Below are 26,012 nucleotides of genomic sequence, written 5' to 3' on the forward strand. Positions count from 1 at the left end.
CAGTGTCACAGTTGTAGAAAAGGAGGATGTCCTGGAGGGATCGTCTACCAAGTCGGTGTGGGTGGAAGTCAGAAACAGGAAGGGAGAGATCACTCCATTGGGAATATTCTACAGATCCCCCAATAGCAGCAGAGACACTGAGGAGCAGATTGGGAGGCAGATTTTGGAAAGGTGCAAAAATAACAGGGTTGTTGCCATGGGTGATTTCAACTGCCCTAATATTGATTGGCACCTCCTTCGTGTAAAGGGGATAGATGGGGTAGAGTTTGTTAGGACTGTCCAGGAAGGATTCCTGACACAGTATGTGGACAGGCCAACCAGAGGAGAGGCCATTCTGGACCTAGTACTAGGCAATGAGTCTGATCAGATCACTTGGTGAGAGAGTATTATGGATTCAGTGACCATAATTCCTTGACCTTTACCAAAGCCTTGGAGAGAGATAGGAGCAGACAATATGGGAAAAAGTATTTAATTGGGGGAGGGGGAATTATGATATTAGGCAGGAATTTGGGAACATAAATTGGGAACAGATGTTCACGGGGAAGTGCACAATTGAAATGTGGAAGCTGTTTAGGGAGTACTTGCATGGTGTTCTGGATAGGTTCGTTCTATTGAGGCAGGGCAAGGATGGTAGAGCGAAGGAACCATGGCTGACAAGAGATGTAGATATCTTGTCAAGAGGAAGAAAGAAGCTTACCTAAGGCTTAGAAAGCAAGGATCAGACAGGGCTCTGGAGAGTTACAAGGTAGCCAGGAAGGAGCTTAAGAATGGACTTGGGAGAGTTAGAAGGGGGCATGAGAAGTCCTTGGCGAGTAGGATCAAGGAAAACCCTCAAGCTATTCTTCACATACGTGTAGAATACGAGGATGACTAGAGTGAAGGTAGGACCGATCAGGGATAAAAGAGGAAACGTGCCTGGAGTTGGAAGAGGTGGGGTAAGTCCTTAACGAATACTTTGCTTCAGTAATCACCAGTGACAGAGACCTTGACGTTTGTGAGGATAGCGTACGACAGACTGATACGCTGGGGCATGTTGATGTGAGGGAAGAGGATGTGCTGGAACTTTTGAAAAACATTAGGATAGATATGTCATGGGGGCCAGATGGGATATATCCAAGGTTATCATGGGAAGTGAGGGAAGAGATTGCTGCACCTTTGGTGATGATTTTTGTATCCTCACTGGCCACAGGAGTAGTGCCAGATGACTGGAGGGTGGCAAATGTTGTTCCTTTGTTCAACAAAGGGAGTAGGGATAAACCCTGGGAATTACAGGCCAGAGAGTCATACTTCAGTGGTGGGCAAATTACTGGAGAAGATTCTTAGAGACAGAATTTATAGGCATTTGGAGAAGCATGGGCTGATTAGGGACAGTCAGCATGGCTTTGTGAGGGGCAGGTCGTGCCTCACGAGCCTGATTGAATTCTTTGAGGATGTGACAAAGTACATTGATGAAGGTAGAGCAGTGGATGTGGTGTACGTGGATCTTAGTAAGGCATTTGATAAGGTTCCTTGTGGAAGGCTCATTCAGAAAGTCAGGAGGCATGGGATCCAGGGAAACTTGGCTGTTTGGATTTAGAATTGGCTCACCCATAGAAGACAGAGGGTGGTTGTAGATGGAGCGTATTCTGACTGGAGGTCAGTGACTAGTGGTGTTCTGCAGGGATCTGTTCTGGGACCCCTGCTCTTTGTGATTTTTATAAATGACTTGGATGAGGACGTGGAAGGGTGGGTTAGTAAGTTTGCAGACGACACGAAGGTTGGTGGTGTTGTGGATAGTGCAGAAGCTTGCTGTAGGTTACAACATGTCATTGATAGGATGCACAGCTGGGCTGAAAAGTGGCAGCTGAAGTTCAACCTGGAAAAGTGTGAAGTGATACACTTTGGAAGATCAAATTTGAAGGCAGAATACAAGGTTAATGGCAGGACTCTTAGCAGTGTGGAGGAACAGAGGGATCTTGGGGTCCACGTCCACTGATCCCTCAAGGTTGCCGTGCAGGTCGATAGGTTTGTTAAGAAGGCATACGGAGCGTTGGCTTTCATTAGTCGGGGTATTGAGTTCAAGAGCCGCGAGGTGATGTTGCAGCTCTATAGAGCTCTGGTTAGACCACACTTGGAGTATTGCGTTCAGTTCTGGTTGCCTCATTATAGGAAGGATGTGGAAGCTTTCGAGAGGGTGCAGAGGAGATTTACCAGGATGCTGCCTGGATTGGAAAGCATGTCTTATGAGGATAGATTGAGCGAGGGATTCTCTCTTTGGAGCAAAGGAGGATGAGAGGTGACTTGATGGAGGTGTACAAGATGATAAGAAGCATAGATCAAGTGGACAGTCAGAGACTTTTTCCCAGGGTGAAAATGGCTAACACAAGGGAGCATCATTTTAACGTGATTGGAGGAAGGAATGGGGGGGGGGGGCAAGTTTTTTTAAAAACAGAGAGTGATGGGCATATGGAACGCACCGCCGGCAGAGCTGGTGAAGGCAGATACATTAGTGACATTTAAGAGATTCTTTGGCACATGAATGATAGAAAAAGGGAGGACTATGTGGGAGGGAAGGGTTAGAGTAGGATAAAATGTCGGCACAACATCATGGGCCAAAGGGCCCGTACTGTGCTGTAATGCTCTATGTTAATGATGTATTTACACTGCAGAAATTCTTCGGGGAGGCTTTGCAATACCAATTTAAGAGAAATCCAGAATACTTAATTGTACATACAAAACAAGGAAAAGTTTCAATTTGGAAAATGGAAAATGAAAACAGAGAAATACATCTTTGAGAAAACAAATCGGGATGTTTTTCCTTCCTCACCCCTCCTGACGTACAATACATTACTTTGCATGATGTTGAAAATATTAGGACACTTCTTGCCTACCCATGCATCAGTACAATAAACCACAGCAGTTAACGTTTATGGGTAAGCTACCAGTAGGTTTCCCAGGCAATTTCACAAATCATTTAAATAATCAATCTCATTGGCATGGTGAGAGTATATCAGGTAAGTGATTATGTAATAACAAATATGCCAGTAAGCAGGGACACTAAGAACATAAACATCTGGATTATTAAACAGAGAACCAGGTTTCTAATTCAAACAAAAACCAAAGTGACATTTGATAGCATTATCCAGATTAGACCCGACATCCAAATGACTATTTCACTTTTATTCACAAGACCAAAGGGATATGATTTTTCACAAAAGAAAGCAGCCAATACTTTAAGGACTTTTGCACTCTGCCAGTAAAATTATAAGGATGAACTAACAGGCATCAGTACTGATAGGTAGTAATCCTCTAGCATTCTAACCCCAGGAAGAGTAGCAATTACTGAAAATATATTGTTTTTGAAAAGATTGCATTTCTTCTCTTTTAAAAAGCTCACAGCACATGCTTAAAGATAAACAATTGCTACAGGATTAAAAAAAAGAGACATAATTGAGAAAATTACAGTTGACGGCTTGGGAAATTATGAGTAAACAACAATACCTTAAATTTGAAAGCACACATTTTCCCACCATTTCCTCAGTTAACCAATATGACCACTTTGAAAAATGAGTATATACATTAAGAGTACATATGCCAGATTGCGCCCCACAAATGTGTGCATAATATATAACTGCATCAGTATGTGAAATTTCATGCAGTAAAGAGCATTATGCCAGACAATATCGATGACGCGATCACTAAATTACATGACACAAGTACCAGAAAACCTTTGTATCCATCTCATAATAATAGTACCCTGCACCAACTTGCTCAACATCTACCCTCCCCCTCCGACCCTCCTCATGCAGGCAAATCAGACTGTTAAGTAATGAATACCAAAGGCAATTAATTAATAAAGCTTAATTTAGTACTTCAATCATGCCTGCTCCACAGGTTAATACCTCAAGACTATCCACTGATTTCTAGTATTTGATTCTTTCATAATTTAATTTACTTTTCCCTCCCACTGTTGAATGGCACTAATTTCAACACATTCTGATTTCACAATAACAGTTTAAGCACAACTGTAACATTGTATTACCGGAAGAGAGCTTAGGAACTATCCAAGTTGTGGACTTTGTGCATTTCTGCTGACCATCACCCACACCCTCCACTGAAGGCAAAAGTGTTTAGAGAATTGAAATGGTATTCATACCTGCAAGCTTTTCAGCCAGACATCCCAGTACTGCAGTGGTGTTGCGATGTTTAGCTGGGTTGCAAGCATCCTGTTTTGCTAGAGACGCACTTAAATTCAACATTTCTGATAGTTTCTGTAATGCATCCTAACAAAGATATTTAAAAATATTTGACACTGTTCAATTTTATATTATTTAAATAAATCAACAAAACTATTTCCATGGAAAGCTTTGCTGTTGCAAACGTGATCACTTTATTTAAAATCTCAGTCTCCTTAAATGCAAGTCATTGCCAAGTTGAGACTAACTGTAAAAATATAGGAAGGTTATGCAGAAGTGGTAATGATTTTTTGTTATTTATTCCAAAGTTAGTCCAATTTGCACATTACTTGATAACTTTTGCCACCTTCTTTTATGCAGTTTACATTTAAATGTGCTGATCTTTACAAAGCAATATACATATTGTAAACAGTAGTTATACACCAGCTGAGGTGGAAAGAGAATAAGATGGATTAACCCAAGCATTTTCCAACATATAATGCAAGTTGGAGTGAACACTTAACATGAGAGAATAAAAAGAGACTACTTACATCTACTTATGGAAATTAATCTAATCTTGAACAGTAGGCAGGTATTGGAAAGAGACAAGCTTAGCAATGCTTACCTCTTAATCACAGAGCACATTGTAACTGGAAATCGCTACAAGTAGCATAGATTAATGTCATATTTTGTAATATTTTAGAAATGGACAGATGGGAAGATTTAAGAGAATGTAAGTGTACAGGAAGATCTCTCACTGGAAACTGTAGAAAACACATCTTGGATTGACTGGTACACAACTACCATATTTATAGACTCAAGCATAAATGCTTTGTCTTACTTTGTCTGATCTTTGGGTGCTGTTAAGTCCAGGCTATGTTGAAAGAGGTTAAATTACAATGGAACAACTGGAGATCAAGTGTACACATTATCCAACTAGTTTAAAAAACTTTGCAACATGTTTAATTGCCTCAAACTACAGTGCTGTTTGATAGGTCAATTCCTCCATTTTACAGCCATTCACAGGCTTGAAAAGATTGATTCAAAGGGGCAAGTAAATTACATCTATATTTATCATTATTTTATTGGATCAAGATTCTCCCTGCTTCCCCCCCCCCCCCACCCCCCAGACTACATACATTTTCGATACAACTTAAATGTTCCCTATTTAATAGAGTACATTATGTTTCCTCCTTTAGAACTTGAAAACTTGGATTTAAAATTTAGTAACTTCAAATGTCAATTACAATTTTATGAAAAATCATTGTATTCGATTACACCTAATATTAATGCAGATTTGCATCACTTAAGACTGTTTCTTCTACATTGGATGTGGTATATGATATTAGAATTTAAGAACTGCTTACTTTGGTTGGCAGTGGACACTCATCAAGCAGTAACGTAATAACAGCTGGCCCCAATGGATCTTCTAGAGGGATAACTCTGATCAGCGACTGCACTACTTCCAGCCAGCCTTCATCTGTCACCAAAAACAAAATGAACATTAAATTCAGCTCAGTCCAAATCAATGAAATATACAAATTTTCAGGAAGTCTCATTTTCACTTCAAATTGTTTTATTTAGGCGATGTGTGGTGGGAAACTTCACTTAATTATCTGTCCCAGAGCATGGCATTTAAAAAAAGAATTTTTCTTTACTATTTAAATGAATAGGAATACATAGGCGTTTCAGGTTTTAAAACCTTTGGACATTGCTCAAATTATACCATCAACTAAATACATATTCAAATCACTACTTCTACCTATCTTAAAGATGGTCAACTATCTGACCAATGATATCATCTACCTCAAGTCTACACCAGTTATTGAATGATAGCAGCACAACAAAATGTAATGCTAAACAAATGAAAAATGCAGAAAAATGCTTGGGGATGGTTGACAGAAAGAATTTTCAATTTGCACTCCATCCTCAATCACATTTGGCATATCAGTAGTAACATGTATCCATCAGAAAAATGCTAAGACGAAATTTGCAATTATAATGACAAAACACCACATATTGCCATGTTAAACATGGAAATCTATCAGCTATTGTCAAATTCATCACTATTCTAATGTGTACTCTTTTGCACCTTCAATGGAATTTCACCTTTCAATGCATTGATGACAATGTCAGTATGTATGGATTTTCACTGTTAGGTACCCTTAAAATTAAAAGTTTGTTACACAATTTGTAACTGGATTTTAGTTAGGTACTTTCGTCTCCTCTATGTTTCAATCTTTATTTAGTACACTATAAAAATGTTTAAAACACTTGTTAAAAATGTTGCATTTTACTTCTTAGTTTGCTATCTCTGATGCATTCGATGCAATTTACCACTCAGCCAGTTTGACGATATTATGTTGTTTGATGCTCGGATTTCTTTAGAAATGGTGTCTGACGGCAACGAATGAGAAAAAAGGAGTAATTTACCAAGACTGCTTGATCTCACTGATCAGCCCCCTGAAATCCAGACCATATTTTAAGAAAACTATTCCAAACAATCAAATACCTTCATGATAGAGATAACTTTAATGAAGTTGAGAAAATTACATTTGGGCTTTGTCAAATGGCCAGAATCGTTGCCTTATTCAAAAGTGCTGGTGTCAATGCAAGAGAACAAAAAGAAAGGTGGAATATATTATTTTGCTGCCTCATATCTGCTTTTCTAGAAACACAATGAAGATAAAAGTGTCAACAAATTATGACTATAGCTCTCAACTACACAAATCATTAATAGCCAACTGCTCTAATCAGACAAATGATTTCTAGGCAGAGACTTCACATTTAAAAAAAGAAACAAATCCTGTGCAGGTACAACACTTATTAATGGAAGAGAGCGTTCTCAATGCCACTGCTCAGTGAATACTGCCTGGTTGAGGATATTGCTTACTTTCTAATGAAGCAATGCATATTTTGATTGTCGAGTATTCAACTCAATTTCAACCATTTTCAAGAATTAAACTACAAAATAAAACCAGATTCTGAAGCCAAGGCTCAGTTAGTCACGTGAGTTTGTGCAAGACATGCTTGAATTCATCTTGTATACCAACCTTGGGGGAAAGAAAAGAACAGCTAGTCTACACATCTGACTCACTCAGACACGTTAAAACAAATCAACACAACCAACTCTCCACATCTCACTCATTAGTAGATATATAAACTTAAGAACACCAGAAGTAAAGAAATTCTGGGAATGACCAATTCAGGGACATTTTTTTCCCTACACCATAAAGGAAATAATAACCAAGTGATATTGCACAAAAACCTGTATACCATTTGCACCAATAACACAAGCTTTTGCAAGAGAACGTTCAGTTTATGAATGTTTACGAGTATCTACGACCACTGTTCAAACTGGCAGTGTGCACTGTACAGGTGCATTATAATCTCCATTACAAAGTTATTTAATTACATGCTATTAAACCCGCACCGCACATCAATTTACTGCATTATGCCCATTAAGTTCAAACAATTGGAGGCAGATTTTCACCATGTGGCACAGTTCTTTAAACCTTAAAATCAGCCAGGAAAAAGGTGTCATACCTTGAATTTATAATATTTAAATGTTATGAAAACACTCAGTGCACACTCCCATTTGTGATCACTGCTGTCAGCCTACTTAACAATAAAAATCCCAAAAATCAAACCTTCAAAAGGGAAGCTCCTAAGAGAAGGCAGCTCAAAAATAAAAACCAATAAAATCTGGACTGACACAAGATTTTTATACATCTTTGCCCATCATTAAAAGTAGAATTCCAGTCAGCTTCACCTTATGTACGCTGCACTGGCAGTTGTGGGAAAAAGCAAGAGAAACTTACACACTCAAAGTCAATTGATGTCCTTCAGTTTGCATTAATTAATACTTAAGCATATTACAGAAAGCTCACATACCTAGTCATTATTTATTCCAACACTTGCAGTTCAATGTTTTATTGTCTGGACTACAAATAATCTGCATATGCTCATTGTTACAAATCACTTGCATTCCATTGGGTTAAGATTTGAAAAGGCAAAAAAAATTAGCCCAAATTTCAGATGGCAGACTTCTAGCCACTGCAATCAATAAAATTGTAAGCAAGCGCTATACTGTCAGTTATAAATTCTATTATTAACAGCCAATTCCACAAGACACTTTTCTTCAATGTTTGGATCTGGGCAAGTGCCAAACTACTCAGCTTGTGGAACTTACTTTGGCTAGTTTAAGCAATCTCAAACCTCAAGGAAAAAAAATATACTCTGGAGTTCCATATTACAGACTCCTCCACAATAGTTTCTTCAATTATATTATCAGAGCATGTCTTGATTGAGAGATGAAGCCCAAATTATCTCTGAATACTTGCTCTTCTACAGCCAACATAAGAGCTACCAAGATTTGAGCTATGAGTGGTCAGCACCTGGAAGCCTATCTGCCAACTCATACAGAAAATACTTAGTAACTTAAATCAAATGACTAACAAATTTGTCTTGATTTATATAGCAATGAAGAGATTAGAAAAAGGTAACAAAAAAAAAGGAATGGACATGTATGACTTGAGTCTCAGAAGACTGCCAATGAGCAGAGGCAAATTACCAAAACATGGAAGTCTGGATTAGTGGGAAGAGAAATCGTGGGGAAGGAGGTAAAGCACACAAGTTTCTCCTAACGTGGAGATAATCAAGTCGGTGTTACAGATTTACTATGTTGCACAAAGGACAGAAGAAACTTTGAGAAGTTGAAAACTCAGCACATTTCAAAGTAGCCTCTTATTTCTTCTCTCAAGTGGCATTGTATGCCATTCAATTTTATTTAAACTATCTAGCAATTCAAGGCAACAGACCACAATCAGGCAATAAATACTAGTCTTGTCAGAACACACTTGTTTTTTTTTTAAAATGCTAAAGCCGCCCAGAAATGCCCTCATTTGCCACAAATCAACCATTATAGAATACATAGAAAATAGAGGCTGTACACTTTTTTTTAATTCATAGTCTGCTCTGTGTTTAAGATGGCCGCTGGGTCTCTTTCTCCAGCCCGAGTGCGGGAAACTCTTAGTGTGGGAAACATATAGCTCATTAAACAAATAGTTAGCCCATTCCTAGGAAGACACTGTTGATCTATTGTGTAGCTAATGGTTGTTATGGCTAATGTGATTAATAATTTTGTAGCAGTTCTGTAGCTGATAGTTTTCATAACTGATAAGCCTGGTGCCAGCAAGTCTTAGGACTCATAAGTAATAGGGGCACATTGTGATGTTTTATAACCGTTAGCCTTGTAGCTAATAAACCTAGTACCAGTACTCCCAATGCCCTTGAATAATTGGGGCACCCTGTGACTGAGTCAGGAAATGACTGTGGCGAAAGGCAAATGGTTGAAGGATGAAACTGTGGAGATAAGAAAGAACATGATGAATTGTGATAATGTAATTGAGCTATGAAAAAGGTATATAAAAAAAAGTTCGCCAGCTTTGCTCGGGGGCAGTCAGAGAGAGCAGTAATCAGAGGGTGATTGGTAACTGGCTATCTGACTGTCACAGATTTTGTTTGCAAATGGAAGTTTAACTTCTTGGAGAGTCCTGTGTCTCCTGGTTATTCTCAAATCTCGGTAAACCACAACACCATCAACCCCATATGGGAGCAAATTCCATTTGTGGCAGCAATAGGCATACTCAGTTCATTTTAACCACTTGTTCTTTTTTTTTGCTCAACTTCAGCAATGATTAATCGTCAAACCCAGAACCTCTCCAGTAGACGTGGCTTTGCATCATACTGGCAATGTTTTCTAAAATATAAATTGAAAGCAACTCTACTGAAAGGAAGCCCACTTACACAAAGGTCTTATTTTTTTAAATTAACAAATTTTCCAGACAAAAACACAAACTTTAAGGATATTAAAAAAAATAGGCTCAGCAATTATGAATCTTGCAGGAAACAAATTGCACTAATAACCAAACTAACAAAGGAACCCAAGGTTATTTTTAATGTAGCCCTGCATTTTTTTGCTTCATCATAAACAAGTTTTCCTGGAACTGTGTTAAGAGTTCCTGCTCGATATTTACAGAATTTCAACACTGACAGAAAGATTTACCATTTCCTTCATATAACTGCCATGGAGATAGAACGATGAAGTACCCTACAACAGAGTTAATAACATTTATGAAATGAAAGAAAGTAGGGATATGAATAAGATCTGGAACTAGACAGGAATCTACATTTTAAAGGTTACACAATACACTTATTGTCAGGAAAGAATGCCAATTTGAGACATAATGACTATTTGAGTTAATTGCTCAAGTCACATTTGTTAGGCCTTCTATTCATGCCATCAATGACTCAATAAATCAGTCTCTTTCAAAAGGTTATATTTATATCATCAACCTCGCTGGCAACACTACTTTCAGCACCTGAGATGCCTAACCATTCACTCTACATCACACTCTACACCCCAATGTTCCAAGATGGCAAGGTGGGCAAAACAAGCTCTGTTACACATATAAAAAACAGGTATTTCAGTTCAAATTAACAGATATTTTTTCTAAACATATTTGAGTTGGCTTAAACTTCATTCTCAAATAAATGCTCTCCCCTCTTCCACACAGAATGGTTGATAACAATATCATAGATGCATTTATAGGGAGGCTACATAATTATATGGAGAAAATAAAACACGTCAAAGAATGGAATGATGCAAGGATAAAAGAACACCCAAGCGGCCTTCCTAGAATGTAAAATTCCATACAAATTAAAAATAGTCCAATTGTTTGTAAACTCAGTTTTGCTGGTATTTTTCTAAAGATTAATGCAATTTTAACTTTATAATTTTCAGGAAAGTTCATAGCTTCCTACTCATTTGTATTTTTAAAACGTGCACTGAAAAACAGAAATAAAACAAAAGTCAATGACAATGCTCAATGTTGGAACCATACTTTTGCATTCTACCTACTATTGATACAATTGCCAAACTCCAGTATGACTACCATTCAGAACCAATTTATATAGTTAGGTAGTTTGGAAGCATTTTAATGTTGAGAATTCTTTTCTAAAAAAAAATCTTATGTATCAAGTTTATCTAACAAACTGAACAATCTGCAGTTTCAATTATTAGAAGGGGAAAAGGTGGGGTATTTAAGAAAATTGAGAATTCAGTCAAATAACGCTTCTTAGGGAAGAAATGAAACCAAGGACAAATGGAGAGTTGATGACGGATCCATGTACTTTAATTAGGTTCATAGCAATAACCGTGGCTGTCACTTAGATTTCTGACTCCAAAGTTTTATTTTGTGCACTGATAAAGTCACTGAATTAGCGATTTCATTTTCAACTCAGTTTGCATGAAGTTAGTGGCTTATTTAGTTCAGTTCAGAACTTACCTGTTTCTGCCATTTCATGCAAGGTGATCATTGAATATGGAGGCTCTTGATCACTGAAAAAAAAAGAAGTTACTCAGCATATTGCACCAAAAGTCACAATCTGCAGGAATTATCATTACAACAGCAAGCCTGCTAAAAACCTTAACCAGAGAGTTTTGTAACTCATGGTTCCTTTTCATTGACTTAAGCAGTGTACCGTATCACGAATCATCTGCATTTTATACTTTTTGAACTTTACTTGGCCAAGTATAATCAACTATTTGTCAGCTAACCAAATCTTTTCAGCAAGACAATGATTATACTGGTTTTCATTAAAATCCTAAAGATGCATCTCAAATCATAACTAACCACTTGCATTTTACAGATAGTCGCAATTAAAATTGTTGCAATCCAAACTGATGCGATGAAAATGGAAGCACAAAACGATCAGGAACTAAACCTTTCAAATATCATTGTTCAAATACATTTCCAATTTAAAAATGTGCACAATTTGATGTATTTTAATATATTTAAATATCTTTCCATCTTTTTAGACAGACCAGGTCACATAACCCTGCCTACAAATCCAACCCCGATTTAATTACACAAGTCATCCCTCTACTTTCAAGAACAAACAGGTCTGATTTCTCCTATTAGTCAACATAATTTTTTAAACAAGGTACACCGTACACTTTATGATCGGAAAAAGAGCCATCAATGAATGTCAATGAGATTACAAGTCATTATTTGTAAATGCTGTGGTCTTGTGTGTTCAGTTGCAATAGATAGCACCTGGTGCACTGAGAAGCATTTCAATTTGACTGAACAGAATAGATACCAAAATCTTGCAGCAATGCAAGACCATTGAGTATAGAGTCTTAATTCACTTTCTAAAACATTAGCCTTTATTTAAAAGCAAAGTCTGTTTCAGTACAAGGCTCTTACATATTGCATGTTCTTCATTTCTTCCCCTTTATACCAGACAAGGAGATGATTTGCTCATTACTAGCCTCACTGCCCAGGGACCCGGGTTCAATCCTGACCTTAGGTGCTGTCTGTGTGGTTTGTACATACTCTCTGTGACCACAAGGGTTTCCTCTGGGTATTCAGGCTTCCTCCCACATCTCAAAGATACGCAGGTTGGTAAGTTGATCAGCCACTACAAATTGTAGCCAGTCTGTAGGTGAGTGCTAGAATCAGGGGTGGGGGTGAGGACAGGTGGGAATGAAAATGTGGAGAAAATAAAGAAAGGGATTAAACGTGGGATTAGTGTGAATGGATGTTTGATGGACCGGGTAGACTCAGTGGGCTAAATGGCCCGTTTCTGAGCTGTATGACTATTATCAACGCTGTAGGTATTCAAAGTAGCAAACAACAAATTATATTCAAAAGTAGCTAAATTTCAAACTATTGGCCAAATTGTGTGGAAAGGCAAATCACCAGCACAAGTCTTGTGTTTACATGCCTCAACTTGTTCTCCTCCACCAACACTTTCATCCACCTGGCAGAACTTGTTCTCAACTTCAACAACTTCTCTTTTAGTTCCTCCCACTTTCTACATATCAAAGCAGCAGCCACGGGCACTCTCATATTTTTGTTGGCTATGTCAAACAGTCCTTGCTCCAAACCTACACTGGTACCCCTCCCCAATTCTTTCTTCACTACATCAACAACTGCATTGGTGCTGCGTCCTGCACTTGTGTGGAACTCATCAATTTTATCACCTTTGCCATGAGCTTCCAACCCTGTCCTCAAATGCACCTGGACTACTAGTGACACTTCCTTTTCTGGATCTCTGTCCATCTCAGGAGACAAATGATCCACTAATATCTGCAGTAAACCAACGGATTCGCACAGCAACCTGATCTACACCTCCCGCTGTCTCCCGTAAGAACACCATCCCCTTCTCTCAGATTTTCTGTCTCTGCTGCATCTGTTCTCAAGATGAGGCTTTCCAGTCACAGACTTTTGAAATGTCCTCTTTCGTCAAGAAATGTGGCTTCCCTGCATGTACATTTCCTCCACGTCTGCTCTCACCCCACCTCCTTTCCCCAGACAGGGTAGAATTCCCCTCATCCTTCACCCCACTAGCCTCTGCATCCAGCACTTCTGCCAGCTCCAATGGGATCCCACCACCAGTCTCAACATCTCCTCTTTCTGCTTTCCACAGGGACCATTCTCATGAACCCTTCCCCTGTCCCCTAGCACTTTGCGCTGTAACCGCAGGTGGTTCAGTTGTCGCTGGACCTCTTCCCTCACAGTTGAGGCAGAGTTTCATATGAACTTCCGCCAACCTTGTCTATTGCATTCAGTGCTTGCAATGTGGCCTCCTCTACAATGGAGAGACTAAGCACAGACGAGGCCATCATTTTGCAAAGCACCTGCACTCTGTCCACAGCAGCCATCCTGAGCTTCCAGTTACAAATCCTTTCAACTCCTCTTCCTATTCCCACACTGACCTGACCATCCTCAGCCTTCTCCACTGCCACGGCAAGGCCAAACACAAAACGAGAAGAACAGCACTTTGTATTCCACTTGGGTAGCCTACATCCCAGTGGTATAGACATTGAATTTTCCATTTTCAGACAACACACTCCTCATGTTCTTTTCCCACCCCCACCAGTACATCCAGGGTCTCTTTCCCTTTGTTCACCTTTTCCATCCCTCCTTCCCCTCCTTCGGCTAGAATCACCCCTCCCTACCTAGTTCCATCTGCCTATCATCCCTTCCTTATCTGGTTCCTACCAACTTCTGTCTCTACCCTTCCCTCTATTTTTCTCTTATGTTTCCACCTATCACCTACCAGCCTCTGTCTCAACATTTTCCTATCCCCTCCCAGCTCCATCTGCCCAGCATTTCCCCAACCCCCAAAATCTGGTTCCACCCATCCCATCTAGCTTGTCTCATCCCTCCCTCTCATCTATATACTGGTCATCTCCCCTCTACTCCCTCAGTCCTGATGAGGGTCTCAACCAGAAATGTTGATCATCCCTTTGCCTCCACGGATGCTGCTTAACCCACTGAGTTCTCCCAGCAGTTCATCTTTTGCTCTAGATCCCAGCATCTGCAGTCTCTTACTTTTCCATTGTACATATATAGACCTGTTGCAAATCTACAATGTTCTGACTGGTGCCTCTGTATCTATCATTCTGCTGCATTGCCATGACTTCACATGGATAAAGGAAGAGTCCAGATTTGCTGAGTTTCTCTTGCATTATGCAGGAGAATTTTTCTCACTGATTCAAAAGCATTTATTTCAATGGGGATTCTTAATCTGGAGAATTGCTAAAATGGTTTCCTTTAGTCTGAGCCTAATGTTTTCATTGTTTTATATACATTTCAGTTTTAAATCAAACTACATTTAGAATTCATACATCATTCAACAGTTTTTGAACAGAGACAAAATGCAAAAGTCTCAGAATGACATGACACTAAGCATCATTGTCAGATTTGTATTCTGTCAAAGATCATCAGTGCGTTCAAGGTGTAGACCCTTAGTAGTGTGCCCTGGGAAGTCTATTACCAGGTGAACAAAGCAATGATATTACCAAACAGAAACACTGAACTTTTCCTTTAACCATGGAACAAATTGCATCTCTAACCCAATCTCAGCTTGAATAACTATACAGAAAGATGTTGTCTTGCCAACTCATTGACAGAAAATACTTCACTCAAGATGTGAGAATTCACTTTTGTTAAATCATTTCCTTACAATTTCAATGTTGCTGGCATAGTCAGTATATCCCAAATTTCGTAGTGAACATCGTGGTTTGCTTGGCAATTTCAGTAGGCAAACTGTGTTAGTGGGTGTGAAATCACACACAAGTGATGGATGATGCACCTCATTTCATTAAAGGCATTAGGTCTTTAGCTAATTGGTCAAAACAAGATAATACCTGTGCTCTTCTTTGAAACAGTGGCATGGGACTGCATATTTCAACCCGACAGCAAAGACTACATTCAACATGGATTGGGAATCGAAAACTAGAGGACATAGTTTTAAGGTTAGAGGTGAAAGGTTTAATAAGAACCCGAGGGGAATATTTAAAAAAAACAGCAGGTGGTAGATAAATGGAACCAGCTGCCAGAGGAAGTGGTTGAGGCAGGTACATAAGTTGTATGTGGACAGGTATATGGATGACAAGCATTTAAAGCGATATGGGCCAAGTGCTGGGAAATGGGATTAGCTTGAATATACCCCTTGGTTGGCATGGACACGTATGATGGCAGAAGGGCCTTTTTCCATGCTGTACAACTCTATAACATTTCGTTTGTAAGAGCATCCCCCAAAAGGAGAGCCACCAATGGATTTAACAGCAAATCACAAATGACTAATTTGATTGTTTTTTCCTAAATGACGTAACAGAGGCAGGTAGGCAAGCACAGTGCATTTGGTATGTGCATTCCCACCCCCCCAAGGGTTTCGATAGATTTGCCAGCAACATTGAAGACCCTTGCTTGTTCCAATGCGTTCATGTCTTGGGAACACTGCAGACAACTTTTAAGTACACACTGACAAAATTTGGATTATTGTTAATATTGGGAGGACAGCAATAGACTCATGAGGTGGGGGAGGAACAAAGTGGAAAGGTGGAATATACAGATTGACGATACATGAAATACACATCTTTGGTAGAAAAAAGTGACAATATGGTAAATGCACAATTTTAAAGGCAAAGCAAGAGGTAAAAGATGCGAGGCTGTTTGTACACAGTTTTGCAGAATAGCAGGACAGGGAACTAAACAGTTCACAAAACATATGGGAACTGGACTTCTTAAACATTAGTGTGGAGTACAGAAGCTCGGAAGTCACAGTGAGCACCAGTTCAACCAGAACTGTGAATCCAATTCAGGAAATACAAAAGCTTTCAAGAATTAGAGATGGGGTTGTTCTATTACATGGAAGAGGGATTACAATATGTGCTTGGAGCCAAGATGACAATGGGGAGTATTGATATAAATATTTAAAATAATGGCATTAAGGCTGATAGAAAAAAAATGGAGAGCAACAGTGAAAGAATTCAACTGACTTGCAACAGTGGAGACAATATCAGGGAAAAACCTTCATGTGAAGGACGTAGTGATTGACAGTAGTGAACATAATTCAATTACTCAATTAAACAATGAAAATAATGTGTTTATAAAGAGCATCTTGGAGTAGTAAAGCATCCAAAAGAATGCAAGGTATTTTACGAAGGATTTTTGTTTCTAAAAGAAAAAATTTTGACAAGGGCAGATCACTAAAAGCATGGTCAAAGAGGAATACTAATACAAAGAGGTAGAATGGAAATTCCCAAGATCAGGACCTTACCAACCGAGATCATACTTTCACCATCTCTACTGTATGTACAATCACTGCTTCATTCATTTCTCCACTTTACTTTCACTTAAAAGTCTGGTAATCGTGTATGTGGAAATCCTAAAGTTTGCATGTCAGCCAAGTTGCTTCCCCACCCCACCCTTAGCTGTGCTGATATTGGACCCCAAACTTTCAGCAATTCCCCACTACGTACTATGGTATAACCATTTGAACAACCTGCACTGGAAAGTCCTTCAATGAAATCAATAGCGAGGAACGATTGCAAAGGACCAAAGTAAATTGTTGGGCTTGTCTAACTGAGTTTAGATCATTTAATAAAAATTAATAGTCTGAATAACACTACAGCTTTTAACAGTTTGAGTGCTTCCAAATATTAGCTTCGACAGCTGGCAAAACCAGGTATGCGGCCTGGCCACCAACCACCCCCCATATCAGTTCGCTGCAGCTTTTTATGGCCAAAACTCATTCTGCACCATGCTACTACCACAGCACCTTCCACCTCAGCACAAAACCAACTGTGGCAGCCCAACTGCCACAGAGAACATCTACATGGGAGCAGGCCAACTTCTCTTGGCAAGCATTCCTGTCTGGCAGCCACTCAGTGTTAAATACAAAAGTTTTGTTGAAGTTCAGCTTGTCACTTGGAGCAAATACCGGGCTATGTGGGAATGCTCACAGATTGCAAATCAGGATGTAAAAAAAATTAAATTATAACTATTTCACTGACTGAAATAAAAGTAGAAACACGAGAATGACATTACTATAGAATTCAACTATCACAGAGCACAATAATTCATATTCTACAATTCATTATGTTAGAAATATTTGCAATCCACACATTTAAGTTAAACTAAGCTATTTTACTAAAAGCTCACTTTACACCTCACACAACCTGGAACCATTAGGGTATTTTACTCTGAGAAAAGTCCTTGCCACATTTCCACTTTCTGAAGATTATACTGGCAAAGATGTAAAACACTCTGGTAGAATCACTGACATTAACCCCTAGGCACAAATTTAGTTGTATGTACATATTCCAAAAGCTGGCAGTTTCAAAATGTAATTATTGCCAACAATGGCAGCTTCACTGTTACTGCAAAAATCAGAACCTTTAGAATGAACAGCCCACTGACTACAAAACAGAAGAGTGGTGTGTGCACATAGAAGAGAGATCGGGGAAAAGATGAACGTGTTCAAAAGAAGAAATCACTGCTGAGACCACTTGTTTATCATTTACATAAATAGCCATCTTATTAAAAAAATTACATTGACAAGTAATACTAGTCCGCAAAACTAATCAGAAAATGTTGTTAAACACAAATGCAAAGTAATACACAAATCACTAAATTGAGATGTCAGTTAAGGGCATACAACAGGCAGAAAAAGAACCAGGGTCATTTTTAAAGGGTTAGAATTTAAAGCCGAATGGTTAAACTTCTAGGGAGTCTTGGTTAGACTGCACCTGGAATATGGTGTACAGTATAGCTATCCATTTACAAATTGAAGGTACAAAAGATTTAAAAGGAATATACAAGAATTCAGCAGTCATACCCATTAAGATTAATCAGACTAGCACCTCTTTCTTGAGCAAAGCGACCAGAGGCGACGATAGATCTAGGTGTTTGTTGAGATGTCTTTCCTAGCAAGTGGAAACAAATTCAATGGGGAATTTGGGAACAACTTTAAAGTGTATGCAACCTCCTGCCAAAAGGAGCTTTTGAAACAACTTGCGCAGATTCTTTCAATTGCATCTAGAGAAATGTGGCAAAATGGAAGAGGGGAAAAAATACAGATGCCGGAAATCAAACAAAACAAAAAAAATTCCACAAGCACACAAAGTTTTAAGAGGTGGTGAAGGTGAAAAGGGTCCATGAAAAGGAAGACAGAAGACGTGAGAAAAGAGCTGGTGCTAAGTAACTGGGGGGGGGGGGGGGGGGGGGGGGTGATGATAATAGGATAAAATTAGGAAACTAAAGTCTAGGAACAGAAATGGAAATATCAGAATTGTGACCTGAAATTGTTGAATTTTGAGTAAGAAAACAGTGAAGAGTCCAGATGAAAAATATTTCATTATTTTTTGAGCTCCATTAGAACAATCCAAGAGGTCAAGACCAGAGTGGGGAGAATTAAAGTGCAAGACAAAAGCTCAAGTTTTTGGACAGAATGGATGTTTTCCACAACTACATCAATCAATTTGCACCAGGTCTCCACCTTGCAGAAAGTACATCACGAGCATCAAATACAGCACCGATATAAAGAAATACTCAACTCTAAGACAGCATTCAACATAAAATTTAGTTAGCTAGTGGAAATTAATAAACACGGCATACTAAATGGCAAATAGCACAAACAAACTGCTATTTCATGCGGCGAGATTTCAGAAGGGCAGGTGTTATATATCTCATGCAGCTGCAAAGGAAGTGAAAGGGGCAGTGGCTGTTATTGGAGTGAACCAGAGAAGGGTTGGGGAAAAACAGCACCTTCAGAATAATGAAGCAGATGGTGATAATGCCTTTATTTCTGATATTATGTTAGAAAATAGTGGAAGAACTATTGAATGAGGCAGGTGGACGAGTGGGGTAAGGGAAGGACAAGGGAACCCCGCTGCAATTTTGGAGGATGAAGGGTTGAGAGAAGTGCAGGAATAGAACACACCTACATCTGGTAATCACTTCCTTTTTCACAAATGCTACCTGATCTGTTGGGCACTTCCAGAACTTTCACTATTTCAGATTTCCAGCCAAAGCTTTGCTTTTACTTGAAAATTATACCTTAAACTTCATTCAAACTCTTCCACATCCTCAATACAAGCATGATGGATCATGCCCTATTGGAAGCCATTCTAATGAAGCTAGCCTTTGAATTCCTCTTACAGAAGTTAGTTGTAATCTATAGACCAGAACTAGTTCATTCAGACCAAATGGGATTTGCCTATTCTGGCACAGCCAGACATCAACATCTTTTCCTAATTCATTTCTCTTCACCATATCCTCCAATCCCTCGATTTGCACCCTCATGTACATATTGGCTTTTTCTTTTTAAAAAATGGTTCAAATAATCCAGCAAATTCCATATTTTCAAATTTTCTTTAAGTCAGCATTCAACATAAAATTCAGTTAGTTACAATTGAAGTTAATAACCAAAAACTGCAGATGCTGAAGATTTGTAATAAAAACATAAAATACTGTATCTTGATGATAGGTCATTGACCCGAAAAGTTAATTGTCTCTCTCTTCTCAGATGCTGTCTAACCTGCTGCGTATCCCTAAAAAGGCACAAATTTACAAATGCAAAATTGGTATGGGGTCGCTAAACCACGAAGCACTATAATTTGCACGAGAACAAATTTCTTCTTTACTACCATCACAAATAAAAAGGAGTACGTGCCAGCACAGATGCGAGTACGATCACGTCCGATTGTAGTAATGTATATAGCATAATCAGATGGGCGGAGCCCTTTAACTCAGCAGTAATGAATCGTAACTCCATTAAAGCTCCAATAATGCATTTCTGAGAATTCGAAAACTGTGGTACTCAAATTACTTCAACATCTTCGGTTATCCCTTCATATCGTTTCCTCAACATGAAACGCGAAATTATTTCAAACTGTCACAATCAATACCACTGCACTTTGGTAAACCTGAGCTGCATTGCAATTGCCATCGCATCACATTCAAGTTAAAGCTCAAAAACCTGATCCTAGGAAGTTTTGACAGCCAGCGGGCAACTCAACCCTGCCGGAAATAAAGAGAGAACTCCTGTCATTTGTAAATCGGAAGTTAGACTTTGAAGAACTCTAAAATAATGTGCGACAAACTTCGCCTGAGTAAGTGGGACTTCTCTGAATTCAGAACTGAAGTTTTTGGAACTTGTTGACATTTTCCTGAGCCCCCTTGCAGGATTGCAGAGCTTTCCTCCAGATGCAAAATAAGGTGGGGTTTAAAGAGAACTGGGAGCCCGAACTGCAGGGTGGGGGTGGGGGTGGGGGTGGGGGTGGGGGTGGGGGGGGGGGGAGAGAGAGCAGCGACTTACTTATCCACTAGTGTGCGAATGACAGCCAGGGTATCCAGCACCAGGCCGTCCACGTTCTGCTTCTTCCTGCGAGGCTCATGGGGGCCCCGGCCCCTCCTGGGCGGCCTCACCGGCTCCCGGGAGCGGCTCCTGGGCTCGCCCTCGGCGTTGTTGTGATGCTGGTGGTGATGATGATGGGAAGAGGAGGACGACGACGATGGCGGAGGAGGGGGCGGCTGGTGACCGCGCTGGGCCGGGGGCGCCGCCGCGTTGTCGTCGGCGTCGCTGTCCTCCCGGCACACGCAGCTGTTCCCCATGCGGCCTGCCGCGCTGCGCGCAGCGCCGGGCGGCTCAGTGGAAAGCAGAAACCCTCGCACCAGGCTCCGTGTGGCGTGGAATAGGGTCCAGGCCGCTACGATCATCTAGGAAGGCTCCCGCCGCGACAGCGTCACCATCCTGTCCCGGGCGCCGCCTCTCACCGTGGCTCTAGCCGAGGGGGCACCCGAGCCGGGGCACCAGGCCGCCCGCCATCTTAGCTCGGCCACCGAGCGCCGCCGCCGACATCGCTTGGAACAAAACGGCAGCTGCCCCCGCCCCTCCGCCGCCGGAGCACCGAGCCCGGGGCAACCGGCCTCCGCCCACCCGTCGCGCTAATCAACGCGCTACCGCCGCGTCCTTTTCCCTCCCCCCTTACCACTACCACCAGCACCAACCGCAAGCAGTGAGCTCCGAGGCGGTCGCCGCGGCTGCTCGCCGTTTATTTGCAAAAGGCCCGCGCCGCTCCCCGAGCCCCTAGCCCCGGGCCCCGCTGATTGGCTGCCGGCTTGCTCCTGGCCCTCTGCCGCCCCCGGCGGCTGGCGAGGGAACCCCTGCTCCGATCATTGGCAAGTCCATTCACAGAAATCCAACCTTTTGGGGGGCGGGGTGGGGTTCTCGCCTCTACTTTGACAAGCACCAAAGGATTAAACTGTATGGCACAAGATAAAAAGAAATATTTTGCTCTCTCGTTAATGTCGAGGTTTATTACAAAAGGGAAATAGACATTTATTTAAAGCGATATAAACACAAAAGGCAAGCATTTTATAGATTGGCTTGCTTGCTACTTTCACAGAATCACATCCAGGAATCCTCTGGAATTGTATAAATGAATAAACCGACTCATATATTTCTTCACTGAGCAATGAAACACTGTTTTCTCAGTGAACAGCAGATCCTGGTCTTTGACCTGAAGCGTTAACTCTGTTTCTCTTTCCCCAGATGCAGCCTGAACTGACCTGATGAACATTTCCAGTATTTTGTGTTTATATTTCTGGAGATGATGTGCAGCAAACTCAAGGGATTGAATGGCCCAATGCAACCCCTACTTCTTATCTTCTTCTCTCAGCTTTAATTAGTTGATATTGAAAAGATCCTGAAAGTACTCAGCAGGTCAGGCAGCATCCACGAAGAAAGAAGCACAGTTGATGTTTCAGTTTGATGAATTTCATCAGAATTGGATATCAACTTCTATATAAACCATAGTTCTGCTGAAAGGTCATTCACTTAAAACTTTGTTTCCCCCTTCACAGATGCTGTCTGATCTGCTAAGTATTTACAGCACTTTCTGACTAATTACAGATTTACAATATAGGTCCTCCCCATGTTACAGCAGGTTTCTGTTCCTGCAAACTGTTCATAACCCGTACAGTTTGCAAATCGAAAATGCGGCTGTGAACTGAGTTCCCACGTGGTAGAAGATACCTGCAGCCCACCAGTAGCCGGCAAGTCCATCCCGCCAGTCTCCCAAATGCTCACTCATATGTTCAGGCTGTACGTAAGTTGGGCATTCGTAAACTGGAGAGGACCTATATTTTGCTTTTGGGCTATATATCTGAAACCTGTTTCGAGATTTTCTAGTCAAGGGAAACCCCGTCTCCACATCAACATTACTAAGCTGTTAAATATTGCCTGATTTCACTCAATTTCTCCTCAAGGCACAATTCATTTGTTCAATCTTTGCTGCATCCCCTCTAGGACAAGTATATCCTTCCTTATTTGTGGAGATCATAATACTACTTGGTATTCTGATGTGACCTCATGAATGTCCATATAATAGCAGAGGATTTACATAGAACATTACAGGCCCTTTGGCCCACGATGTTGTGCTGACATTTTATCCTGCTCTAAGATCTATCTAACCCTTCCCTTCCACATAGCCCCTTATTTTTCTATCATTCATGTATCTATCTAAGAGTCTCTTAAATGTCCCTAATATATCTTCCCCCATAACCTCTGCCAGCAGTGCGTTCCATGCACCCACCACTCTCTGTGTAAAAAACCTACCCCCGACATCCCCCTTATACCTTCCTCCAATCACCTTAAACTTATGTCCCCTCGTGTTAGCCATTGTCGCCCTGGGAAAAAGTCTCTGACTGTCCACTTGATCTATGCCTCTTATCATCTTGTACACCTCTATCAAGTCACCTCTCATCCTCCTCCTCTCCAAAGAGAAAACCCCAGCTCGCTCAACCTATCCTCATAAGACATGCTCTCCAATCGAGACAGCATCCTGGTAAATCTCCTCTGCACCCTCTCGAAAGCTTCCACATCGTTTCTATAATGAGGCGACCAGAACTGAACACAATACTCCAGTGTGGTCCGACCAGAGCTCTATAGAGCTGCAACATCACCTCGCGGCTCTTGAACTCAATACCCCGACTAATGAAGGCAACACTCCATATGCCTTCTCAACAACCCTATCGACCTGCGTGACAACCTTGAGGGATCTATGGACGTGGACCCCAAGATCCTTCTGTTCCTCCACACTGCAAAGAGTCCTGCCATTAACCTTGTATTCTGCCTTCAAATTTGATCTTCCAAAGTGTATCACTTCACACTTTTCCGGGTTGAACTCCATCTGCCACTTTTCAGCCCAGCTCGGCATCCTATCAATGATATGTTGTAACCTACAGCAACCTTCTGCACTATCCACAACACCACCAACCTTCGTGTCATCTGCAAACTTAGTAACCCACTTTCCACATCCTCATCCAAGTCATTTATAAAAATCACAAAGAGCAGGGGTCCCAGAACAGATCCCTGTGAAACACCACTCGTCACTGACCTCCAGTCAGAATATGCTCCATCTACAACCACCCTGTCTTCTATGGGTGAGCCAATTCTGAATCCACACGACCAAGTTTCCCTGGATTCCATGCCTCCTGACTTTCTGAATGAGCCTTCCATGAGGAACCTTATCAAACGCCTTACTAAAATCCATGTACACCACATGCACTGCTCTACCTTCATCAATGTGCTTTGTCACATTCTCAAAGAATTCAATCAGGCTCGTGAGGCATGACCTGCCCCTCACAAAGACATGCTGACTGTCCCTAGTCAGCCTATCCTTCTCCAAATGCCCATAAACCCTGTCTCTAAGAATCTTCTCCAGTAATTTGCCCACCACTGAAGTAAGACTCACTGGTCTGTAATTCCCAGGGTTATCCCTACTCCCTTTCTTAAACAAAGGAACATTTGCCAACCTTTGATCATCTGGCACTACTCCTGTGGCCAGTGAGGACGCAAAGATCGTCACCAAAGGCACAGCAATCTCTTCCCTAGCTTCCCGTAATAACCTTGGATATATCCTGTCCGGCCCCAGTGACTTATTTATCCGAATGTTTTTCAATAGTTCCAGCACATCCTCTTTCATCACGTCGATATGCCCCAGCGTATCAGCCTGTCATACGCCATCCTCACAAACGTCAAGGTCTCTGTCTCTGGTGAACACCGAAGCAAAGTATTCATTAAGGACCTCCCCTACCTCTTCCGGCTCCAGGCACATTTTCCTCTTTTATCCCTGACCGGTCCTACCCTCACGCTAGTCATCCTCTTATTCTTCACATACGTGTAGAACGCCTTGGGGTTTTCATTGATCCTACTCGCCAAGGACTTCTCATGCCCCCTTCTAGCTCTCCTAAGTCCATTCTTAAGCTCCCTCCTGGCTACCTTGTAACTTCCCAGAGCCGTGTTCTTGTTTGTTTGTTTATTATTTGTTTGTTTATTCTTATACTGCAACCTCTTATGTTTTGGTGGTATGTTTCACTACTTCAGATCATTCCAAACACTGAATGGCCAATGATGTACAATCACTCTTGTAAAGAAGGAAACATAGCAGCTGATTTTCACAGAGCAAGCTGTTATTAAGAAATAGGTGATAATAATTCAATAAAATGTTTTTTAGAGATATTGGTTAAGGCACATATATTGACAGAGACACTGGTGATAACTCCCCAAGGAAACACAAGAGACTGCAGATGCTGTAATCTGGAGCAACAACAATCTGCTGGAGGAACTCTGCCAGTCAATCAGCACCTGGGAGAGGGGGGAGAGGAATTGTTGACGTTTCAGGTCGAAATCCTGCATCAGAACCGTTGGCAATTTAAGTGCAGTGCTAAATGTGGCCATAATTTCATTCATAAAAGTGCCAATCTCTTATTTTAGTGTGAATAATATTGTACTCAATGAGCTTCAGCAAAAGACTAATTGATTTGGTTTGGTCATGTTGGTTCATTGGCTGTTGTTTGAATTGCAAAATAAAACAGGATTCCCTACATTTACTTGAAAGGGCAGGTTTATGGGAACTGAGTTTAACCTCTCATTTAAAAGAAAACTTCACTAATACGGCACTCCCTTTGCACTGCATTGAATTGCAAGTCTGGATTATGTTTACAAGTCCTCAAGTGGAGTTTGAGGCCAGACTTAGTTCAATGGGAAGCAGATCAATAAAAGAGCTAAATTGACATCAATACATTTTGCTTGGTTTGTTTAAGTTGATGGGCAAACCAAAGATGTTTCTAATGGATCTTCTCATGTGTATGGCTGGATCTTTGTCGAGAGGACCAGCATATGAATGATCACCAGGTAAAAATGACTGGTTGCTTGCCATTTTTAGAGTTACAACTGATATTCTACTGTTCCTGGATTGCCTGTAACTCAGAATCAGAATCAGCTTTATTAATGTCGTGAAATTTGTTGTTTTGTTGTAGCAGTACCGTGCCAGACATAGTCATAAAAATTACTATAAGTTACAAAAATAAATAAATAGTGCGAAAAAGGAAATAACAAGGTAGTGTTCGTGGATCGTTCAGAAATCTGAGCTGGAGTAAGCTACCTAGACCCACCATTTAATGTGATCATGGCTGATCTACTCCAGGCCTC

General features: G+C 40.7%; 1 protein-coding gene across 1 annotated transcript in view; it reads right to left on the reverse strand.

Annotated features, from left to right (window-relative positions):
• Positions 1–21,668, reverse strand: part of rspry1 (ring finger and SPRY domain containing 1) — a 43,724-nt gene extending 22,056 nt beyond the window's left edge. The window contains exons 1-4 of the mRNA XM_052028115.1: positions 20,835–21,668; positions 11,504–11,556; positions 5,522–5,634; positions 4,136–4,262 (exon numbers count right to left, since the gene is read on the reverse strand). Coding sequence (XP_051884075.1) covers positions 4,136–4,262; positions 5,522–5,634; positions 11,504–11,556; positions 20,835–21,235 — 694 coding nt within the window. The 5' untranslated portion in view covers positions 21,236–21,668. The remainder of the gene's footprint in view (positions 1–4,135; positions 4,263–5,521; positions 5,635–11,503; positions 11,557–20,834) is intronic.
• Between the last annotated feature and the right edge of the window lie 4,344 nt (positions 21,669–26,012).

Source organism: Pristis pectinata, chromosome 13 (genome assembly GCF_009764475.1).
Source record: "Pristis pectinata isolate sPriPec2 chromosome 13, sPriPec2.1.pri, whole genome shotgun sequence".
Classification (NCBI taxonomy): Eukaryota; Metazoa; Chordata; class Chondrichthyes; order Rhinopristiformes; family Pristidae; genus Pristis; species Pristis pectinata.